The sequence below is a fragment of the Nematolebias whitei genome, chromosome 16 (genome assembly GCF_014905685.2).
Source record: "Nematolebias whitei isolate Nwh7 chromosome 16, NemWhi1, whole genome shotgun sequence".
Lineage (NCBI taxonomy): Eukaryota > Metazoa > Chordata > Actinopteri > Cyprinodontiformes > Rivulidae > Nematolebias > Nematolebias whitei.
In genome coordinates this window covers 42,602,045-42,623,368 of record NC_056513.1, presented here as the reverse complement: position 1 = coordinate 42,623,368, position 21,324 = coordinate 42,602,045, and the positions used below count along the sequence as shown (strand labels likewise).

The 21,324-nt window shown below is 44.5% G+C and overlaps 2 protein-coding genes across 2 annotated transcripts in view; one reads left to right on the top strand and one right to left on the bottom strand.

Annotated features, from left to right (window-relative positions):
* The window catches only part of ccsapa (centriole, cilia and spindle-associated protein a), a 24,902-nt gene extending 14,568 nt beyond the window's left edge, over nt 1–10,334 (top strand). Inside the window, exons 3-4 of the mRNA XM_037690622.1 lie at nt 8,683–9,002; nt 9,309–10,334. Coding sequence (XP_037546550.1) covers nt 8,683–9,002; nt 9,309–9,488 — 500 coding nt within the window. The 3' untranslated portion in view covers nt 9,489–10,334. The remainder of the gene's footprint in view (nt 1–8,682; nt 9,003–9,308) is intronic.
* A 4,825-nt stretch (nt 10,335–15,159) lies between these two features.
* On the bottom strand, nt 15,160–21,122 carry cdc6 (cell division cycle 6 homolog (S. cerevisiae)). The gene is made up of 12 exons (XM_037690621.1): nt 21,033–21,122; nt 19,776–20,134; nt 19,435–19,677; nt 19,139–19,338; nt 18,896–19,044; nt 17,970–18,076; nt 17,718–17,857; nt 17,535–17,635; nt 17,365–17,432; nt 17,081–17,259; nt 16,862–17,002; nt 15,160–15,302 (listed from the first exon to the last, which is right to left on the bottom strand). Exons 2-12 carry the CDS (start codon nt 20,122–20,124, stop codon nt 15,210–15,212), a joined length of 1,770 nt encoding a protein of 589 aa, XP_037546549.1. The 5' UTR covers nt 20,125–20,134; nt 21,033–21,122; the 3' UTR covers nt 15,160–15,209.
* Between the last annotated feature and the right edge of the window lie 202 nt (nt 21,123–21,324).

Here is a 21,324-nt window from a genome sequence, read left to right as displayed (position 1 = left end):
AGCCCACCTTAAACCACATAATTGCATGACACATTGAACCAGAACGGCACAGGCTGGACGTCGCTGGAGACAACCTTCGCTGGAGGCGATCTGCAATCCTGACGTTGGTCTCAACTCTTCATCCAGTGGCCGCTTCTTCAGTTCAATCCAAGGGCACCCCTCTGTATGCTGATTAATCAACACTTCCAATCGCTGTGGATTTACCGTTGTGGATTATATGACTTTTTCCAATGGATTACAGACTCTGTTTCCAAGGGGTTAAAGCATTGCTACAATGGGATTATCGAGACGATATGGGATTATAATAAACACAATGGAATACCAAGAACATTGTGGAATTACCTTGACTTTGTTTCCTTGCTGGATTACTTCTGACTTTGGTCTTCCTTGAAGGATTACTTCTGACTTTGGTCTTCCTTGCTGGATTACATCAAGCTCAAGGACATTTGAAGGTCTAAGTTCACGGTTGGAATTCATCCCCATGGACAGGTGATGATTTCCAAAGGGGGGACTGTAGTGAACCAGGTGACCTCAAATCTACCAGATGGACAGAGACTGTTATTTTCATTGATCTGAATAAGTCTGGGCCATCTGATGAACTTTCTTTCTTGAATTAATCAAGCAGAAAAGACAATCCTCTATAATCATTACTGTCTTACAAATGTTTTGATAATCAAATTGTGTTAGTTCACTCAATGCTTTACAGGTTGAAAAGAACTACTAATTTTTATTTTACATAAACAGTAAGTAATGATTTTTGTTCCTCATTCAGAGAAGAAATCACCTGAATATGCCTTTCTTGATTTTCTGTCTGAAATGAGCAAGCTGTCGTAAGTATGTTAAAGGTTGGTTTTCGGTCAACTAAAATGTTTACCGAGAAAAAATGTCATGTTTTACTATTTGAAAAGATTACAAAGTGTGAGACTCCACGAAGTCTGCTGTTGCTGCAATAATCTTTTCTGTATGTTGTAAACAATCCTTGACTTATGATAACATCTTACGTCACAAATCCACTCCTCTTTCTGGTCCTTCCACGAATCAGAAAGCTCTAAATTGAACAGGAAGTCGACCCAAATAAAATGTGGCAACTTCTCAGTTCATGAAAAAAGAGAAGAGAAGGAATAGAGAATTATGGATTCCAGAATTCCAAGAGAATGAGAGTTCTGAGAGATGTTGGAATGAGAGCTGACAACAGGTCCGATAGTCCAACAGAATGAGCAGATTGAGAGTGCAACCGGTTATGAAGAGTTTGGAGTTATGAAGAACCAGGGACGTTTGGGATTATAAGTCTGTTTTGAGCTAACCACGCACGACTCTCCGAGGATTTTTAGCTGTGCTTAACGGAGGCGCTGGAAACAGTCTGAAGGATGCTTACTGAGCTGATCTATCGTCAAACCAGGTAAAGGCTTCTTCTTCGACTAAAGTGTACCGTGGACGGGCTGAGGATCTGACGGAGCGTGCAATTTCTGGTTAAACAGATTAAACTTCCCTCACACAGTTCTCTGTAAGATAATCTCCTTTCACTCTAAAACCCACCTCTCTCTCATAAATCAGTACAGATATTTTAGAAATATCTTAAGCAAAGTCCTCAAATCACCGCCGAGTGATTTGAAGTTCATTTTCTGTGAAACTGTCTGTTATTATTTTCATATTTTGCCAAATTAATGTAAATGTTTGATGTTAAACTTTGATTTTGAAAATAAATGATTCCATTCATTTGATGGGTCAAAGATAAATAACGTCTCTCGTTCACATTTCTGTTAAATTCAATGCACGACATTTACAGTCAGAAAAATGAAGAACTCGTGAAAAGTATGCATAAATATATATCCATATATTTGTCATACAACAAGTGACACGTACCTCACGCGTCTCACTACAGCAGTCTTCAGCTCTTTCCACAGATTCTTGATTGGATTCAGGTCTGGACTTTGACTTGGCCATTCCAACACCTGGATACGTTTATTTGTGAACCATTCCATTGTAGATGTGTCTTTATGTTTTGGATCATTGTCTTGTTGGAAGATAAATCTCCGTCCCAGTCTCAGGTCTCTTGCAGACTCAAACAGGTTTTCTTCCAGAACGGTCCTATATTTGGCCCCATCCATCTTCACATCAATTCTGACCATCTTCTCTGTCCCTGCTGATGAAAAGCAGGCCCAAACCATGATGCTGCCACCACCATGTTTGACAGTGGGGATGGTGTGTTCAGGGTGATGAGCTGTGTTGCTTTTACTCCAAACATTTCGTTTTGCATTGTGTCCAAACAGTTGGATTTTGGTTTCATGTGACCAGAGCACCTTCTTCCACATGTTTGGTGTCTCCCAGGTGCTTGTGACAAACTTTAAACAACACTTTTTATGGATATCTTTGAGAAATGTCTTTCTTCTTGCCACTCTTCCATAAAGTCCAGATTTGTGCAGTGTACGACTGATTGTTGTCCTATGGACAGACTCTCCCACCTCAGCTGTAGATCTCTGCAGTTCATCCAGAGTGATCATGGGCCTCTTGGCTGCATCTCTGATCAGTCTTCTCCTTGTACGAGATGAAAGTTTAGAGGGACGGCCGGGTCTTGGTAGATTTGCAGTGGTCTGATACTCCTTCCATTTCAATATGCTTGCACAGTGCTCCTTGGGATGTTTAAAGCTTGGGAAATCTTTTTGTATCCAAATCCAGCTTTAAACTTCTCCACAACAGTGTCTCGGACCTGCCTGGTGTGTTCCTTGGTCTTCATGCTGCTCTCTGCGCTTTGACCAGAACCCTGAGACTATCACAGAGCAGGTGCATTTATACGGAGACTTGATTACACACAGGTGGATTCTGTTTATCATCATCAGTCATTTGGGACAACATTGGATCATTCATAGATCCTCACTGAACTTCTGGACTGAGTTTGCTGCTCTGAAAGTAAAGGGGCCCAATAATATTGCACGCCCCACTTTTCAGTTTTTATTTGTTAAAAAAGTTTGACACATCCAATAAATTTCTTTCCACGTCACGATTGTGTCCCACTTGTTGTTGATTCTTCACAAAATATTAAAATTTTATATCTTTATGTTTGAAGCCTGAAATGTGGCAAAACGTTAAAGTTCAAGGGGCCGAATACTTTCACAAAGCACTGCATGTGGCTGTCACATATTGCTTTTTTCACTGGGTGTTTTTAGGTTGTTTTGGAATAATTACAAAGAAAACAAGCAATGTGCAATATTACTGTTTATTATTGGAATGACAATAATGATATGAAAATATTTGACCCAAGTGATGGTCCTTAGATTTAGATCCTTTGTTCCCAGATATTGGATAAATGTACTACAGTATATCCAGTATAGGTACTAGTCAGTTTGCTACGTTGTTGGTTTATTTTTCTCTCTTGACTGCTCCCTTGTCCAGGGGTCACCACACTGAGCTAACCAGGAACCACACAAAGATTTGGCAAATGTTTTTATGCCAGATGCCCTTCCTGACGCACCCTCGGATCACCGAGCTACTCCAAGCACACGTGGAGCAGAGGGCCGTTTAAGGCTGCCCAGGGAGCAGCTGAGGGGTTATGTGCCTTGCTCAAGGGCTCAGAGTGAGGCAAACAAGGGTGGAGGCAGGTGTGGGTGTTAAAAAGATTGGCGCTTTTGAAGTGTATAACGTTCTAAACAAAAACACGTTTTAATTTTGTGTCCCCGGCACTCATTTGTGACGGACGCAGAGCAGAACATGTAAATAAATCCAGACATCGTGGCGAGAAGGAGGAAGGTGGAAACATCCAGTGTGGGGATGTTTCTGGTGTCGTGCACACCTGATGGTGGTTTTCAGTTTCATAAACAAACCGCTGCCATCGTTCACACTGCAGCTGTTTTCAGACAGCAGAGACCCTCCGACACTGCTGCGCAGAATGAAGCGCTCATTCTCCAGACTGGTTCCAGTGCATCACGTTGAAATGGAAAGTCTAACTTTGCATTTTATTCTGGAAATTCACATGTTTATTCTAATGTATTATTAAATTACTAACATCTTGTCCTTATCTTACCTGGGCGGCTGTGGCTGAGTGGTTAGAGCAGTCGTCCTCCAATGCGAGAGTTGGGGGTTCGAATCCACCAGCAGTCACATGCTGTAGTGTCCCTGAGCAAGACACTGAACCCCTCACTGCCTCTGATGTGTGTCCCATCAGTTTATGAATGTGATAAAGCTCTGATTAGTCTCTTTAGAATGATTTGTTCAGTTATCTTTGTAGAGATCTAGTATAGAGCTGTATGAACGGGTCAATGAGGCACAGATTGTTGTAAAGAGCTTGGAGTGTCTTGAAATAAGATAGAAAGGCGCTGTATAAGTACCATTTACCATTTACCTGTGGGAGGGTTTGTTGCATAAAGTAAATCGTTCCTCTTGTTCCAAACCTCTTTGCCTGCAACATATCCTGATGCATGCTCAATAATAATATGTTTTGGATCTTTGCCTGCAAGATTTTACCAACAACACAACAGATGAATGCTTATTTAGACTTTTATTGTATAGATGAAGTAGAGCTTTTGTTACATCTCAAATGGATCACAACTGTGTGACGACCCCACCTGACAGCAAGAAAGTAAAATAAACTCCTCTGATTTAAGACACTTAAGTTTGGTTTAATTTGTTTTAAATTGAAAGGAAGTGTAGTGTTACAGATTCTAAAGAAAGAAGGGGATGTGCAACACTGTAGTAACTACAGAGGGATAAAGTTTTTGAGTCATACTACAAAGAAAGGATGACTGAAGCCAAGAGGTGAGGTGACCATTACTGATGAGCAGTGCAGGTGCAGACAGTTTTGTTGGTACCTTTTTGTAAAAAAACCCCACAAATGTCACTAAAGTAACTTGAAACAGTCTAGAATAATAGAAAGAGAGAGAGAGGTCAACATACAGACCTAACTCCAAATAGTCAACGGCCACGTCAAAAGTTGTTAAATTTAAGTGAGAAACGTGTCTTCCTCCATCCAGAGGACTTCCTCAGTCTACGTTTCCCAGTGTTTGTGAAACACTGCTGTGTTTCAAGACGACCTCCTGTTAGAATCTCAGAAGCAGGCTGTTTTCAACACGTGCAAAACGCACCCATCACGTGTGGCAGGCCACACACTGAGGAAGTCCTCTGGATGGGGTATGAAATGTTTCTCTCTTAAAGAAACCGGTCCAAATGACATGATTTAACTTTTTTGTTATTTACCGGGGTGATTGAGCTTACAGACCTTTTTTTGTTACTAATTTAATGTTTATTTACGTTAATGTTTCTGTTCCGTGCCCTGAGATGACTTCTGTTGTGACTTGGTGCTTTATAAATAAACTGAACTGATTTGAACTGGTTAATGTATAAAGCCTCAGCTATTTGACTTCAATTTAAACTTGTGCATATTTACACTCAAGTAACAAAAACTATAAGAAAATATAGAATTATATGATTATATTAATATATGATTACCTCCACCTTTGTTTACTGCCGTTACAAGTCCACTCCAGGTCCATAGTTTGGTTCTGAACCAGTTTGTGGTATTTTTAGACGTGCACTTTGGGTCATTATTCTGCTAAAAGTCATATAACCTTCAACTGAGACTGCTTTCTCACTCTGGCAGCACATTGTGCTCCACAATGCCTTCATAGTCTTGAGATTTTATTTTTCTCTGCACATCTGTGCCAGATGCAGCAACAAACTCTAGAACAGAACCGAGCCTCCTCCATGTTTCACTGTAGGTACAGTGTTCTTTTCTTTGGACGTTCCACTTTTGGGTTCGTGAACATCCGTCCGTCTCTCCAGTCTGTCGTCAGTTTTCTTTTTGTGGCCGTGTCCAGGGAGGTTGTCTTCATGTCATGGACCTGAAACGTCTGAAGAATCTGTGCAGCTGCAGGAACATGGAGCTGCTTGGACATGGTCTCATAGACTTTATCTTTAACATGCGGATGTAGCGTGTCAAGGTCAGCTTGGCTGTACCTTCACTACAATATAATTTAAATAACGGGTTCTCTCTTTTTCGAGCTAATTACAGCCATGTGACAGAAGTAACTGCATAGATGGTTTAATCAGTGACATGAGACGTTAATTTTCTTTGACCCATCAAAATAAATGTGGTCATTTATTTAACAGAATCAAAATTTAACATCAAAACATTGTACACTTGATTAGACTGGTCTGGTTCTGATTAATAACACTTGGCACGTTTTACTTAATAAAAACAACAGACATTTCTGAAGGCATCTGGATTAGTTACTGGCGAAATAGAAGAGTTTAAAGATGAAAAATGGAGGAGTTTAAAGGGAGAGGTTTGAAGGAAGATGTATGTCTGTAGACCAGAACAGCACGCTCCTTTCAAACGCAGCTCGCCCTCGGTCCACTTAGTGCGTGAAGCTCGTGACGACTCTTTACTTTGGCAGAGGATGGGTCCGCTACGGTCAAGAGGTCCCTGGCACGCTACCTTTCAGCGTCTCCTCAGGACGGCTGCGACTCGGCAGAAGTCGTGAGATACTCCGTTCTACAGAACAAACTTCCTCAGAAGTTGTAGGGCATTCGCCTGGTGGAGCCACAGCGAGGCGCCGTGACTCCTGCAGAGATGGACGACTCCATCAGACTGGAAAACTGAGTCCGAAGTTCCACTCAGCAGTGGAAAAACTCCATGAAGACTGAGAACTGCAGAACTGCAGCACTGACTTCAGAACTGAATAGTTCCAGGAAGTGTCGACTTTTAAAGAGTTCTCACTTTAGGACCTCCTGATTGGCTGAAGCAACCAACGGGGTGGTTCTTGTGATGTCAGAGGGTCATTACAAGTCAAGAAAACAGCAGGAATGTTTTAGAAACGTCCCGTACAGACAGAAGACATGTTATGTCCAAGTGGGAGGAAGAGAGGCCAGTAGCTTCTTGTTTACCGTCTGCTAGGTTTAAAAACACGACACTTCGTTCCAATAACTTCCCTCTGACTTTCGACCGACATCACTACTTCTCATTTAGACAGAAGATCAAAAATGCATAATTACTTTGTAAATAGACGTTTAACTTGATTTCTAATTTAAATGAGGATTAAAAAATCATTAATACTGTTTCACAGTTGATTTAAAATGAGTAGTTCACTTCAACATTTAGAAATGGTATGAACTAAACACACTTTGATTATCAAGATATTGTAAAATAGTAGGGCAGCACGGTGGCGCAACTGGTAGAGCTGCTGCCTCTCAGCGAGCAGGTCCTTGGTTCAAACCCCGGTCCAGGGGCCTTTCTGGGTGGAGTTTGCATGTTCTCTCCGTGCATGCGTGGGTTTTCTCCGGGTACTCCGGTTTCCTCCCACAGACCAAAAACATGCATGTTAGGCTGATTGGTAACTCTAAATTGTCCCTAGGTGTGAGTGAGAGAGTGAATGGTTGTTTGTCTCGTTTGTCTCTATGTGTCCCTGTGATGGACTTGCGACCCGTCCAGGGTGTACCCCGCCCCTCGCACACTGATTGCTGGACATGGGCACCAGCGACCCCCGTGACCCAAAATGGAACAAACGGGTAAAGATAATGGATGGATGTAAAATAGTAATGATAATATAAAAAAAGAGAGTGTTCTTTCAATTGATTAGTTCAGGATACAATTAGAAAGTCTCTGGATGAGCTAATTTGTATTTCTGGATTCAAATCAATGAAATAACAGTTCCTGTCCCATGAAGGTCTTCAGAGGCAGGTTTTGGTCGGAGGCCAAGTTCACTACACTGATCAAGTTTTCTTTCTAAAGCTCTGAGACAACTGTGTGGTCCATGTTCAGTGTTACACACCATGATACCAAACAGCACTGTGACTACGTTTCACCCTTTAAACAGGCACACTGACTGATTACACACTGAACACACCTGAGAGGCACATCACACACACACACACATCAGTTTAATGGTCAAATTATTTTTCATCTTTTCTAAGAGTGCCTTGATTTTTGTCATGTCCAGTTTTATTAGTTTGTTTTAAAAAAAAAAATCTGCTAAACTAAAATAAAAATGCAGCGACTCTTTGTTTATTCTGTTTTTTTTTTTAATTACTTTTCTCTGATTCAGGAACGGAGTCCGTTGCGAACAGGAGACCAGTAGGTGCTGTAGGTAGCAGAGCTGAAGGTGCTCAGATTGTCATTGAAAGGGACCAAGATGGACAGAAATGATTCAAAGGAACAGCTCAGGTTGGTCTGGAGACAAACTGGAGAGGCGAGGCAAACATGGTTCAGCTACAAAGGAGGAAATGAGAGCACAGAGGAGGTTCATGGTTCATGCAGTGAGGGCTGGTGTGAGAGAGGAGGATGCTGGGATGGATGGAGGCAGATGATCTGCCGTAACCTGAAGAAGTAGGCGTTTCTTCTTCTTTCACAAAATGTTTCTAATTCTGAGGAATACGATCGATCAAAACAAAATTCAGTTCATTTATACAGAGCCAAATCACAACAGAGATGCCTCGGGGCACGTTACAGGAACATTCACACACATAAAAGCCAAATTAAATCAACAGAAGAAAGATGAAACTTCATATAAACCTTCTGTCCCGTTAGTAACAACGGAACCACAAACTCAGACACGATGATTGTGTTGAACAGATGTACCAAGAATTGTGTGGCAAAGATGAGAAACCATAAATCTGTTGAGCTTTGTTTGAACCTTTTGTCTCTAATCTCATCTTTGCTCCCGTCCCCCATGTCTTTGTCTTGTGACGCACCAGTTGTAGAAAACCATGTAAATGGAACCAGTGGACAAACTGCGGTACAAGCTCCGAACACTAGCGGGCCCCCGTGTGACACGACGACGGACAACGGGCCGGCTAGCTCCCCATCTTCTGACGAAGAGCCGGTGAACCCTGCGCCGCGACGATGTCACCGCCGTCGCACGCCTCGCTCCGAGCTGGGACGCAAAACCAGCGCCCCCAAAGACGAACGGACGGTGGTCCAGAAGCCTCCTAGAGCCAAGAGTCAACCACCAGTCAGCACCAAGGAGAACGGGAGACTGTCCAGCCGACCAGACTGGGCTGAGAGACAGATGGAGGTGATGTGTGTTTTTATCTCGGAGAAGCTCCTCCATGTTTCAATAATATGTGAAGCAAAATGAAACCAGGTTTGGTGAGCTCGCAGTCTGTTGTCCATGATATCAACAGTAAAAATCCTGATTGATTCGTTGTCACTGTTCTTTGCAGCCCGTACGTCTTCTAAGATTTAGAAGAGTCCTGTTTCTCAGAGCAGCAGGTGCAGGGGACCAGAGAATGGAGCTGTGTCACCAGACCCTCTGCCAGCTTTAATAATACATTCACTCGGTGCTCGTTTCACCAATCGGCCCTCTGGTTTCTCCTCACAGAGCAACACGTCCGACGCCTGCGTTCAGACCAGAAGGGATTCCGATAAGCGGAAGTCCAACCCGGACCGCCGGCGGGCTCGATCAGCTGACTTGGAGAAGATGAGGCGTGCGCAGCTCACAGTAGTGGATGACCGCTGGATGACGGAGTACATGCGCTGCTTCTCTGCCCGGCTCAGGTAGAGACCGGCTCCAGAAGGATCGCTGAAGCACGTTCACTTGTCAGGAGGTGCAAACCGCCTCCATGTGAGTGAGCGTCTCAACGTGGGGAAAGTGAAGAAGATGGGCTGAGGTGCTAACATGCTCATTACATTTATCTTACAGAACTTTATTCGCCTCAGTGGCTGTAACAACACCTTTAATAAACTCTGGACTAACTGGCTCCAACAGACCTGAATCACGTCTATAATATGTGATTCAGGCATCACATTCTAATTATTCACCAAGAAATATGGAAAGTTTCCAAGAGATTCTAAAGTGAGTTCTCACCAGGATCTCGTCCACACGGCACCAGATGTTCAGTTTGTTCTGTAGCGTCGGGTCACAACAGAAGTCCTCTCAGGGCACTGAACAGAAACATGAATATCTGAGGATTCCTGACCTGCTGTCCACATGGAAACGGATTTTAGTGAATACTAAAATTCCAGTCACATATCAAAGTCAAAGTCCGGACCATAACTTCTGATCAGTTCAAGACGATGTATTGAAACGTTACACACATTAGTACCACCACTAGGCTGCGTGCTGTGTGATCTTTTCACCCCCCAGCTCTAAAGTTAAGTACAAAGGTTGTACAAGGTCTTTGCTTGTCCCGGCCGTCACTATAGATTGCTGTTTAATAGTCGACGAGCGTTTCACATGATGCACTCTTGTTTTTTATCATTTTCTTTCAAAGGCAGCGTAAAGGACCAAACAGGAATATTTTTCATATCTAGCCTAGTTTTTAGAAAATAAGACCTATACTTTAGAAGATGCTACGGTTGGATGGTTTACAAAGATAATGTATAGAATAAAGTATTTAATGTATTTTCAAAGTAAAGTATTTCAGCTCTCCTTGTCTAGTCCGAGTCTCGCTAAATGAGCCTCACTTCACTTTAATCAGGAGACTGCTGAATCACGTTGGAGTAAAGTGGGGGGGTGGATGTTATCGTTGGCCCCAGAGTTCATAAAATCCTACAAATAAATACTTAAAACATTATATTTTTGAAGGCTTAGAAAAAAGTTTGAATGAAAATATCAATCGCTGAAACCCAGAGTTTCCTCCAGCGTCTCATCAACAGCAGATTATAAATTGATTTTGGAAGAACATTATATATTTATACATATATTTATAGGGAACTTTTTGTGAAAAGATCTCACAGCTTTATGAAACGTCCAGCTGGAGCCTCTGAAACCAGTTTGAGTCCTGGAGTTCTTACCCAGAGATAAAACAAAAGGGAGATGATTTAACATTTTACCACCTTCAGTCCATCAGACTGACTGGATTTAATAAAAACTGTGTTCAGTGTCGTAGTTAATGAACGTTTCAGGTAAAACAGGTGATGAGTTTGTGCTTTGCTTGTTGGTTTAACTAAAGATTGTAAACCCCTGGTGGTGTCAAACACCTCCCGACCCGCTCTGAGGGCTAATGTCCTTTTGTACCGTTTGTAACATTTTATGGTTTTCTTTAAAAAAAAACAAAAAAAAACATGAATGCTTTTAAATTCACTTTGAATGTTTGACTTGACACCAGCTGACCTCCTCACTCTGAATGTGCACAGATACTCGTTTGTTTTTTTGCTGTTTTCACTGGATTTTCATCGCTGTGCTGTAAAACAACGAACACCTTCCTGTTGTAGACGTGTCCAGTCTGAAACAGCATCTATGGAACCATCAGAACCAGAGAAAGTTCTCTGATCCTTCACCGAGCTGTAGGGAAGTGTCACAATAAGCTAACAATAAAATCAAGTATTTGATCTTGTGCTAGTTTGTTTTATGGGATTTCTGCAGAATTTAAATCGAACCATCTCTTGTAGGGCTTCAAAGACATTTAGTTGCATCTTAAATGGATTTTTTCATTCATTGCTTCATCTTCCACCCCCTTCCTGTTAGAATTCATTTGTTCTGTGGTGGAGCTCAGTCTGAGGACACTGGTTCTATCTCATCCCTACTGACCAGAGGTGGTGCTTAAAGCACTGAATGATCATTCTTGCACATGCACAGGTCAAGTATCTTATGCCAACATGATCACGTGTGACCCCGGGTGACACGGATGAGTCTATATAGTCACGGGACATTCAGTCCCTTTTCATCTTCTCGCATGGCGTGGGAAGAGGTTTGCTTTTCTTTCTGCTTGACACTGGTAGCCTCGAGACCACGGTCGGAGCTGTGGTTTTTAGCAGCTGGTGTTGTGCTAGACATGAGGACACTGTTCTGTTTCTGTGATTCTTACCTTCCTTCAGAAGCTACTTTCTCAAGGTCGGTCTCCATCCACTCTAAAGGTTTATGTTGCTGCCATCTCTTGCTGGCCTACGGTGGTGGGTGGAAAGACAACAGGCCGTAACGAGGATGTGTGCTTGTTTCTGAGAGGCGCCCGACGTTTGCACCCTCCCACACGCCTTGTCGTGCTTGTATGGGACCTCTCTCTGGTCCTCGCTGCCCTGCAGTCTGTTCCATTTGAGCCCTTGGCAGAAGTGAGCCTTGAGTGCTGGTCTAAACCACGTTTTCCTGGCCATGGCTTCAGCCAAATGAGTAGGTGAACTCCATGCGTTGTCTGTTCACGAGTCCTGTTGCCGTTGGAACCCAGCTGGTTCAGGCGTTACTCTTTGGCCTAATGTAGCGTTCCTCCCTAAGGTGACCTCGTCTGTGAGCCACTCTCTGCCTCTCCAGCTTGCTCACTTGATGTAGGTGGTGCTGATGAGCCTCTCTGGCCTGTTCGGGCACTGGAAGTGTACGTACGTCAGATGGGACAGCTTCTCTGCGGCAGTCTGATGATCTGTTTGCTATGCAGGACCTCACAAATGGTAGGCCCTTTCAAAGCAGCATCTTGCGCGCTGTACTGTGGACGTGGTGGAACGGGCGTACGCTCTACAGGGCCACCAGCCACCTGTGGGGGTACGGTGCCATTCCACCAGGAGCTTTAGTGTGTCATGGGCCACTATGAATGAGGTCACTCTGGAGGCTGTATGTGCAGCAGCCTCCTGGTCATCCCCAAATACCTTTGCTAGGTTCTACAGAGTAAACCTGGCTGCTTTTCACATGTTGGAGGGGATCCTATCGCAGCACTCCTCTTCATAAGGTGGGCATGCTTTGAAGTTTTGTTTCTTCTTCTTGTGTATGTGATCCCTCAGGATTCTGTTGGTTATCGTCATCCAGTGCTTTAAGCACCACCTCTGGCGGTCAGCAGGGATGAAATAAGACGAAAGTTACGACTGTAACTACAGTTCTATGAATCCCAGATGACCGCCAGAGCGCTCAGTCCCTCGGAATCATCATGTTTCGTGAGGAGATTAAGGGACTGAGTTACCATTGTCACGTGACTATATAGGCTCACTGGTGTCACCGGGGGTCGCACGGGACCATGTTGGCAGAAGATGCTCGACCTGTGCATGTGCAAGAATGACCATCCAGTGCTTTGAGCACCACCTCTGGCAGTCATCCGGGATTCAGAGAACCGTAGTTACAGTTGTAACTTTCGTTGTTGACACTGTAACTAAACTAAAACTCCCATCATGCAGCAGTCCTGTCACAAGGAGTTTAGTGTTGGCCAACATCTGTTCTGCTCCTAAAACGAATGTAATTAGAATAATTTGGATAAAATGAGTTTCTTTCATTTGTCAAACTTAGGATCGCTTCCTGTTTTTTATGGCAGGCCTCAGCGGCAAAAAGTCGTGCAGACTGCTATAAATTCTACATTTTATTATTAAACCAGTACAAGAAGTTTAAAACATGTTTAGTGTGTTGTCTCGAACTGGACATCTTTAAATCCAGTTGTTTCAAACCCAAACTGCTCAGCTTGTTTCACAGTCGGTCCTTCTTTATGATGAACACTTGTCGGTTCACTGCGATGAACTTCAGTTGGATCGATGAGAACAGAAGTTCTGATTTATTAAAGAAAGGACTGTCGGAACAAACCGTAAAGAGACTTTGGCTCCGCTCATGTAGGTGAGACTCCTCAGAGATGCCGTTACGTTCTTCTTTTTCTGTTGACACTTAGAGGTCAGAGGTCACAGGAGGGCCTTTAGTATCTCTTACAAACCAGGAATTCTACTTACGGTCAAAATCACCAGTTTAAAATGACCCTTAAGGGAATTAAAAAAGATTTAAGGGCACAACTGTTGCACTCGTTTTGAGTTAATTTATCTACATTTGTTTGTTTGACTTTGTTTGAATGTTTAGACAATCACAAGTGTTTGAATTGATTGTTAAATATCTATACTGGTTTTTTTACTACACAAAGTATAAGCTAACACACAGAGGTTTGTGTTGAAGGGAAAAAGGTTTAGCTGTTGTTTTGGTAAAAGATATGTTCATTTGACACGAGTGTGATTTGATTTACACTAATGTTCAGATTTAAAACTATTTTGTACCATTCACACAATGAATTTCATTCATTTTAATGTGTTGCTGTGAATAAAACATTGAAGTAAAAACAAATTGGTCTTTTTTATTATGATCATATATATGGCTCAGTGATAGTCAATTAAAATTAAATTTCCCAAATAAACTTCATCTTTTCATATTTTAACTTCAGGTAAAAATTAAAGCAAGTACCGGTACGTCCAAAAGACTATTTTATATATGTCACATTTTAATTCTGAAATGTTCAGAGGTTTCGTGGATGACTTTGGACCAAACGTTCAGCCCGATTGTTGAAGTTGTACCGCTCCGTGACTCTGAATGTGTGTAACCATTTAATCCAGTCAGTGCAGCACATCAGTGCAGCAATCAAACAAAGTAAAGTCAGGTCCTCTGGACGGATTCTTCTTGAAGCATTTCATCTTTTATCCAAAGTACTTCTTCAGTCTGACAAGCTGCAACAAACCAGAACCTTCTCATAGTGGATCAACAGGTTCAACACCGACAGCCAGAACTAGTTGATAAAGGACCATCAGCCCAACTTGTTGTTGGTGCTCTGATGGCCACTTGCTATTCACAGGGGGCTGAGTGATACTAGCAATAACAGCATTGTAAGAGGGGACAGGATTTTTCTACCTGGATTATTGAGTATCAGGGTCAGTGCGGTGAGCTTTTAAATGCAGGCCGTATTTTTAAAAAGACCATGTCAGCCACTCAAAATTTAAAAATGGACACTTTTCAACATGGCCAACAAAAGCGCTATACTTTACAATTGTATTTCAATACGGTACATTTAAATGTAATGACATGTTTTATGGTAATAAGTTTACATACTAAATTACCAAAGATTATACGAAACTGTAAATGGCCACCAAGTTTTATATTTTCAAACATTTCATTTATTTATGAGGTCTAAATGTGTAATGTTTAATGGTAGAAAAATAAAAATATTTTGCTAACTTACTATGATCATCTAAATTAAGAAGATGAGTTTCTGCAGCTCCACCTGCCGATCCCAACAGAACCCACATCCTCCAGTTCTGCCAGTGCTCGTCATATTTAATACCTCACCAACACAAAACCTGCTCTAAACACTTTTCTGTTCAAGTTTACGGTAACCTAAAGGCTAGAAACAGATCTGTTAGTTTTAAAAACTTGAATGTAAAGAAGCACACTGGATCTAAATGTTTGTAAATCTGTTTATTTACAACATAAAACCTGAAAAGTTTCAAAAAAAGAAAAACATGCAGTTAGAACTGATTTTAAACCAGCGTGCATCATCCGAGTAAAAACATTAAAACTGTACAAACTCTGAGCCAAAGAGAAATCTTAGTTTTAAACGGTGGCTCATGAGGGGAGTCCTGCAGCGAGGATGCTGCCCAGCAGCGCTCGGTCCTTCAGAGCATTTTCAACATCTTTCTCTTCGATGTTCAGAAACACCTGCAGGAACAAAACAAAACCCCGTCACTCCTTCACATCCACAAACGAACAGGCTGGAAAAGAAAACATTACGTTGGAACAGAGTGCCCAGAGTGCCACGACTTCTTGTAGTTTTACAAACAGATTTCACCAGTTTATTTCCCCACTGGCTCTCTAACGAGGCGCACACATTCCTTCCCGCTCCCTGTTCTCCTCCTGCTTTTTTGCTCTGTATCGGAGCAGCTCCTATTTTTTTTACGTCTTCCGAAATTAAAACTACTGTTTTAGATCTGACCAACTGGACTTTCAACGCAAATGACAAAATCTTTTCAACAAAGCGACAGGGTCCTGGAGAACCCTCATCTGCTCGGACGACACACATGCGGCTGGATAAATCTCTGGGGGTGACGTGTCTACCTCTGCTGTCGAACGAGGATGCTGGAATTGCATCTAATTGGATTTATGACAACAGGTTTGGTGTTTTTGGAATAGTCTGGATCCTGGTTTATCAACGTACAAAGAAGACGGTCGCAGCTAATTTGGACCTCGTCAGGCTGCTGCCTATGTTTTGATTCGTGCTGGGAGGACTCAAAATCAGCTGATTTACGAGCAAAACCGTAAGTTGGAAGTGACTTAAGAGATCTTTTTTGTAATGTCACTATCCTCTCCTCATGGCTTTGTCCCTTTTTCTATCTAAAAAATGTATTCTGACAAGGATAAGAAGGCTGCGCTTTATAGCAGCAGCTACGTGCACTCTGTCCATCTTTCAGACAGATGTACGGACATGTTCTCGTATCTCGGTGCGATGATAAAGTTTATTCTGAAACATTGTTCTCTGAGATCTGTCTCAGCTGGAGCTAATTGTCCTACTTTTGGCTGCCAATTTGCTATTTGGCCTTTTAGCTACTGTTCTGCTACTTTTAGCTATGGTTCTATCCATTCTAGCTACAACTTTTACCTACTTTTAACTTTGGACACTTGCTAATTTTAGCCTTTAGTTATCGTTTAGCTACGTTCCAGAGTTTGGCTCATGTTCTACTGATTTTACTTCAGCTCGTTTCAACTAATTGCTCAGTCGCAGCTTCATGAACAAACCCCAGGAGAACTCGTTCACGCTGCAGCGTCACAGAACGTGTTTCTTTCTGCACCACCGTGCCGCGGTGCAGTCAGAGCTGCTGCCTCAGCGAGCAGGTCGCCGGTTCAAATCCCAGCCGGGGGCCTTTCTGGGTGGAGTTTGCATGTTCTCTCCGTGCATGCATAGGTTTCCTCCCACAGACCAAAAACATGCACGTTAGGCTGATTGGCAAGTCGAAGCCTCTCGCAGAGCGACTGCTGGACGTGGCACCAGTGACGCCCACGACCAGAAAAGGAAGAAGCGGGTAAAGATGATGGATGGTTCTAGTAACATCCTGCCATTCAAACCACAGCTGATGTTTTATGAGTGAATCTTTAGTTCCCCTCAGCAAGGCACTGCCACAGTAAGAATTAAATCCCGCCCTTGTTTGATTCTTAAGCTTTAAATCCCATCGGACCCGATTTTCCCTCGCGCTGCTGAACCGTGCTCCTGCTGAGTATGGTACCTTGGTGAGACGAGCCTCTCTGGCCTTCTTCAGAGCAAAGACGCCTCGACTCTCCAGCAGACTGCAGAGAGACAAACACTCCCCCTGACCGACTCCAGACACCTGCCTCTGAGCACACAGGCGACTGTACACCTCGTGGAGCTGAAGGGAAAGAGCTCTGCATTATCCTGTGCATTGAAACCACAAGGAAAGCTGTGATGTCATCATTGTGCGCCTCACCTTCCCCAGGCCGATCTCTCTGCTCTTCCCGTGGCGGATGAGCAGCAGAAGGCAGCAGACCAGCAGCTTCTGCTGCAGAGGGAAACTCTCCCCCTCTGAGCTGCTGCTCTGAGAGGCCATGCGGTCGCCGTACACCTCCGACAGCACGCGGGCCACCTGCGGGAGGCCGACCCGAGGCGCTGCAGACCCGGGACAGATCCTGTCAGTCAGCTTCTAAAATAACCTTCTGCTCATGCATCACCAAGCTACGACTTAATCCGACTATACGTTTCAAGCAAACTCACGTTTTGTTTCACGTTCAGGATCGAGTGCTTTCTTCCTCTCGTCAGCTTGTGCCACTTCCACCGCTCTCCTGAAAACACAAACCAGCTCCGTCACGATTTAGTAAAAACCTATGAAATGTTTCCCGACAGCCAGTTTGTCAGTTCAACCCACGTGCAGGCGACATGTTTACCTGCAGATGTCCAGAGCTTTCCTGGCGTCTCCAGACACCGCTGATACCTTTCTGACACAGAACTGAAGCGCAGACACGTCCAGGATCCCTTCACTCGACACCTGGGGGAAACAGAACCTACAGCGTTACACAGGAACAGTCGGCCCCAGAATGAAAATACAGCTGAACTTAACCATGACCCACCTGTGCCAGTCTGTCCTGTATGATGGACGAGAGCTCCTGCCGACTGTAGGGAGGAAAGTGCAGCAGCAGGGGGCGACAGAGAGGCCGAGCCTGCAGCCTGGGCAGAATCCGGTCAGTCAGGTCCAGAGCGTTGGCGACACCTGCGGACAAACAGACCGGTGTGGTCAGATGACACAACTGTGACGTTTATCATGAGGGACCAGAAGAACGAACTCATCAAGGAGTACGGACAGCTGAAGACCAGGCTCCTACCAATGAGACACAGACGAGACTTGGGCAGGTACGGCCATTCAAAGATGGTGTAGAGGACGTCCTGAGCTCTGCTGTCCAGCTGGTCCATTTCATCCAGAATGAGAAGCCTGAGACACAAACACACTGTCAGGCTTCATACGACCTACAGGAACAAACTACAGTAAAATATGATGGAACTACACTACATTTTTTTCCGGCCACATTTCTTCCTCGAAGACGATGGGTCCCCACTATCCTCCCAGTTTTAATAATGCGTTGGACAGTTCTTAACCCAATAGTTTCTACAATCTCCTCAGATGTTTTCTCTGCTTGATGCCAATGATTTGACCCTTCTCCAACAGACTGACATCTTTTCCACATCATGTGTCTTTCAACATGGTGGTTTAAGAAATGAGAACAACCCATTGCACCAGTTGGGGTTAAATAACTTGTTGCAGCTGAAAGATAATCGCTCACGCAGTAGTTATCCAACAGGAGGCTCGTACCTGTTTGTTTAGTTAAATCCAGGTGGCAACTTTTTTTTGGCCAGGCAGTGTAGAACAAAGTTGGTCCTCTGGACGGACTAAAAAAATAAAGTTTTTGAAACGTTTCATCTTTTATCCAAAAGACTTCTTCAGTCTGATGAGCTGCAACAAAACTCAGTCTTATCGACCAGTTTCGTTGCCGACATCCAGAACTAGCTGTTCACATGATAAAGCACCATGAGCCTAACAACTGATCGTTAGAGCTCTGATGGCCACTTACTATTCACAGAGGGCTGAGTGATACCAACAATTGGACACGGAGGCTCCGCCCCTTTTAATGGACGGGCTCCTTCACTCCTCTCTCAAACCATCGTTCCTCTCCATCAAGGATGTGCACCAGTTTGAAGAGGACCGTGTTAGTTTTCCACCTGGCTACGTCAGGATATGATCAAAGTAACTCACACGGAGGAGCCGGGGGCTGTCAGGAGCCTCTGCAGGCCGTTCTGCCCGCCAGGTGCTTTCAGCTTGTCAGCCAGAAGGGGGAAAATGGCGTGGGAGCTCCGCAGACTCATGCAGTTCACCATAACAGTCTGCACCGAGGACAGCTCAGTCTGGTGGGACGAGAACACCAGTGAGATCAAAGCACAAGAGAATGAGCCGACACCTTTAAACACCCCCCAGACAGGTTTTCAAGCCTGGACCCACCCTCATGTCCTGCAGCACACAGTTCAGGCAGGCCGTCTTCCCAGTCCCCGGGGCTCCTGAGATGTACAGGCACCCAGGGGCACGCTGCAGCACCTTGTCCTGCAGGAAGGAGCGAATGTGCGCCTGCTCAGCCTCCCTGCACAAGAGACGCTCGGGTACGGCGGTGTGCAGGACCTGCTTCACGCTCTGGAGCCCCGACTCTGGAGGAAACGTGAACATTACAGGTTAGTGACATCACTGGACGGGTTACTGTAAAACATCGTGGATCCGAACAACAACAATCATTCAGCTCTTACTTTCTGTAAACAGTCGTGCAACTGGTGGCGTCTTCAGCCGGTCCTGGCAGACTGGACTTCCAGTGGGGGTTTCTGGCCTTCTCGGGGACGGCTTGGCGGTTGAAGGCGGGTTTGATGTTGGGTGGAGCGAGGCCGGCGAGTTCTCGTCAAAGCCCAGTTTCCGCTGCGAGTTCAGAGTGGGTTTGTTCTTCTTGGGAGGGGAACACTGCAGGGGGGCGCCGAGGTTGCAGCCGTTCTCATCACCTTCGAAAACAAAACCCAGAACCGTTGAGCTGCCTGGACACCTCGTGAATGTCCAACCAGGTTTGTCCCCCCCCTTCTCTCCTCTTGTTTTAACTCACCTGTGCGTTTCCGTGGGCTGAGGGGGAGTCGGGTTCCAGGAGCAGGTGGTGTCTGACCTGCAGGGCGTCTGCGGGACAGAGGAGTGAGACGGGCGCCGGGCTGCTCTGGAGACAGCGGAGGCTCAGCGAGGCACCTCCATGTCAGAGAAACAGGCAGGTCCGTTTGGCGACTTGGGGACAGGGGTCCGATCCGGGTCAGGGGAGCCGGCTGGGGCTCTGGCTTGGTTGGCGACGAAGGTGGAGCGTTTTGGGGTTTGGGTGTCTTGCCGCGGGACGACGCTCGGCAGGATCTGCGTCGTGGAAACTGCAGCGTGAGCTGAGCTTGGTCCTGAGAGCGGGTGCTGGGCATCCTGGGTCCTCTGGAGTCAAAATGGTACAGAACCATTAAATTATTGTGCATGCTCAGGATGGAGCTGTGATGACGTGAAGACTCAACACGATCTGCCGCTTCCTTAGACAAAATTTACCAATTGTTTTGTTATGTATGAGAATGTTGAGTCAGTGCCCCGAGACGACTTCGGCTGCGACTTCAGCTACAATATAGAAATAAAGTGAATTAAATTTAAATGGACTGTGCTTATACAACACCTTTCTCTTATCAAGATAAAGTGCTCTACAATCAGAGCTTTATCACATTCATACACTGAAGGGACACACATGGAGGCGATGAGGGGTTCAGGGTCTTGCCCAGGGACACTTCGGCATGTGACTGCTGGCGGATTCGAACCCCCGACTCTTGCATTGGAGGACGACTGCTCTAACCACTCAGCCACAGGTTTGATCAGATAACTCCTACAATAATCAAAATGGTGTTCCATGTACAACTTGGGTTTTAAAGTCGTACAAACACTTAAGATCTGAGATACATTAAAAACCTGAAGTTGTTTAAGCTATTTTTAAATTAATATGTCTGCTAACTTTGGCCTAAACACATGGCTCAAAGTCAGAAAATGATGCTACAGTTTGTTGGGGCAGAGACTTTAATAAGACCTGCACTGATCAACATCAAACAGGAAGCGGCGTCCTCTCTATTGGCGCCAAAACAAAAACACCAAGAATCCGCCAGCGACCCAACTCAAGCACACCTGTTTAACAAACATAATACAAAATACTGTAAGAAAGTCGTATACATTCAACTAAACATTAGTAGTTCATACCATCAACCAACATGACGCGCGCTCAGTCAGTGACAAGCGAGCTCCGCGACTTTTCGCACTTCCGCCCGTAAATGAAACGATTTCAAGTGTTCCAACTTACAGCGAGCTGTCGGTGAGTGTAGGTTTGTCCCAGGTGAAAAGAAGTCTCCTCGACTCACGACAGACGACCTTCACCGCCTCAAACCTCACCGACTTCTCGGTAACTGAGCTCAAACTAGCGCCAAACTGTCCAGCTCCTCCTCGCCAGCTGTTGCTCCCGCTGCTCTCTGATTGGTCAGTGCAGCAAACGGATGTGACGTCAGCTTTATGACTCCCGCAAACAGACCGGTGGCGGGAGTTTGATTAAAGGCGGATGCTGTTAGAGAAACATAAACTTAGTTGCTGTTTTTTTG

What these genes read in the sequence shown, in the direction of transcription:
- cdc6 (XM_037690621.1), bottom strand. Translation starts at nt 20,124, where the DNA reads ATGCCCAGCACCCGCTCTCAGGACCAAGCTCAGCTCACGCTGCAGTTT. An exon ending in GTCTCGTCTGTGTCTCATTG is followed by an intron (nt 17,858 to 17,969) that starts GTAGGAGCCTGG and finishes GTTTGTCCGCAG; the next exon opens with GTGTCGCCAACGCTCTGGAC. An exon ending in GAGAGATCGGCCTGGGGAAG is followed by an intron (nt 17,003 to 17,080) that starts GTGAGGCGCACA and finishes CTTTCCCTTCAG; the next exon opens with CTCCACGAGGTGTACAGTCG.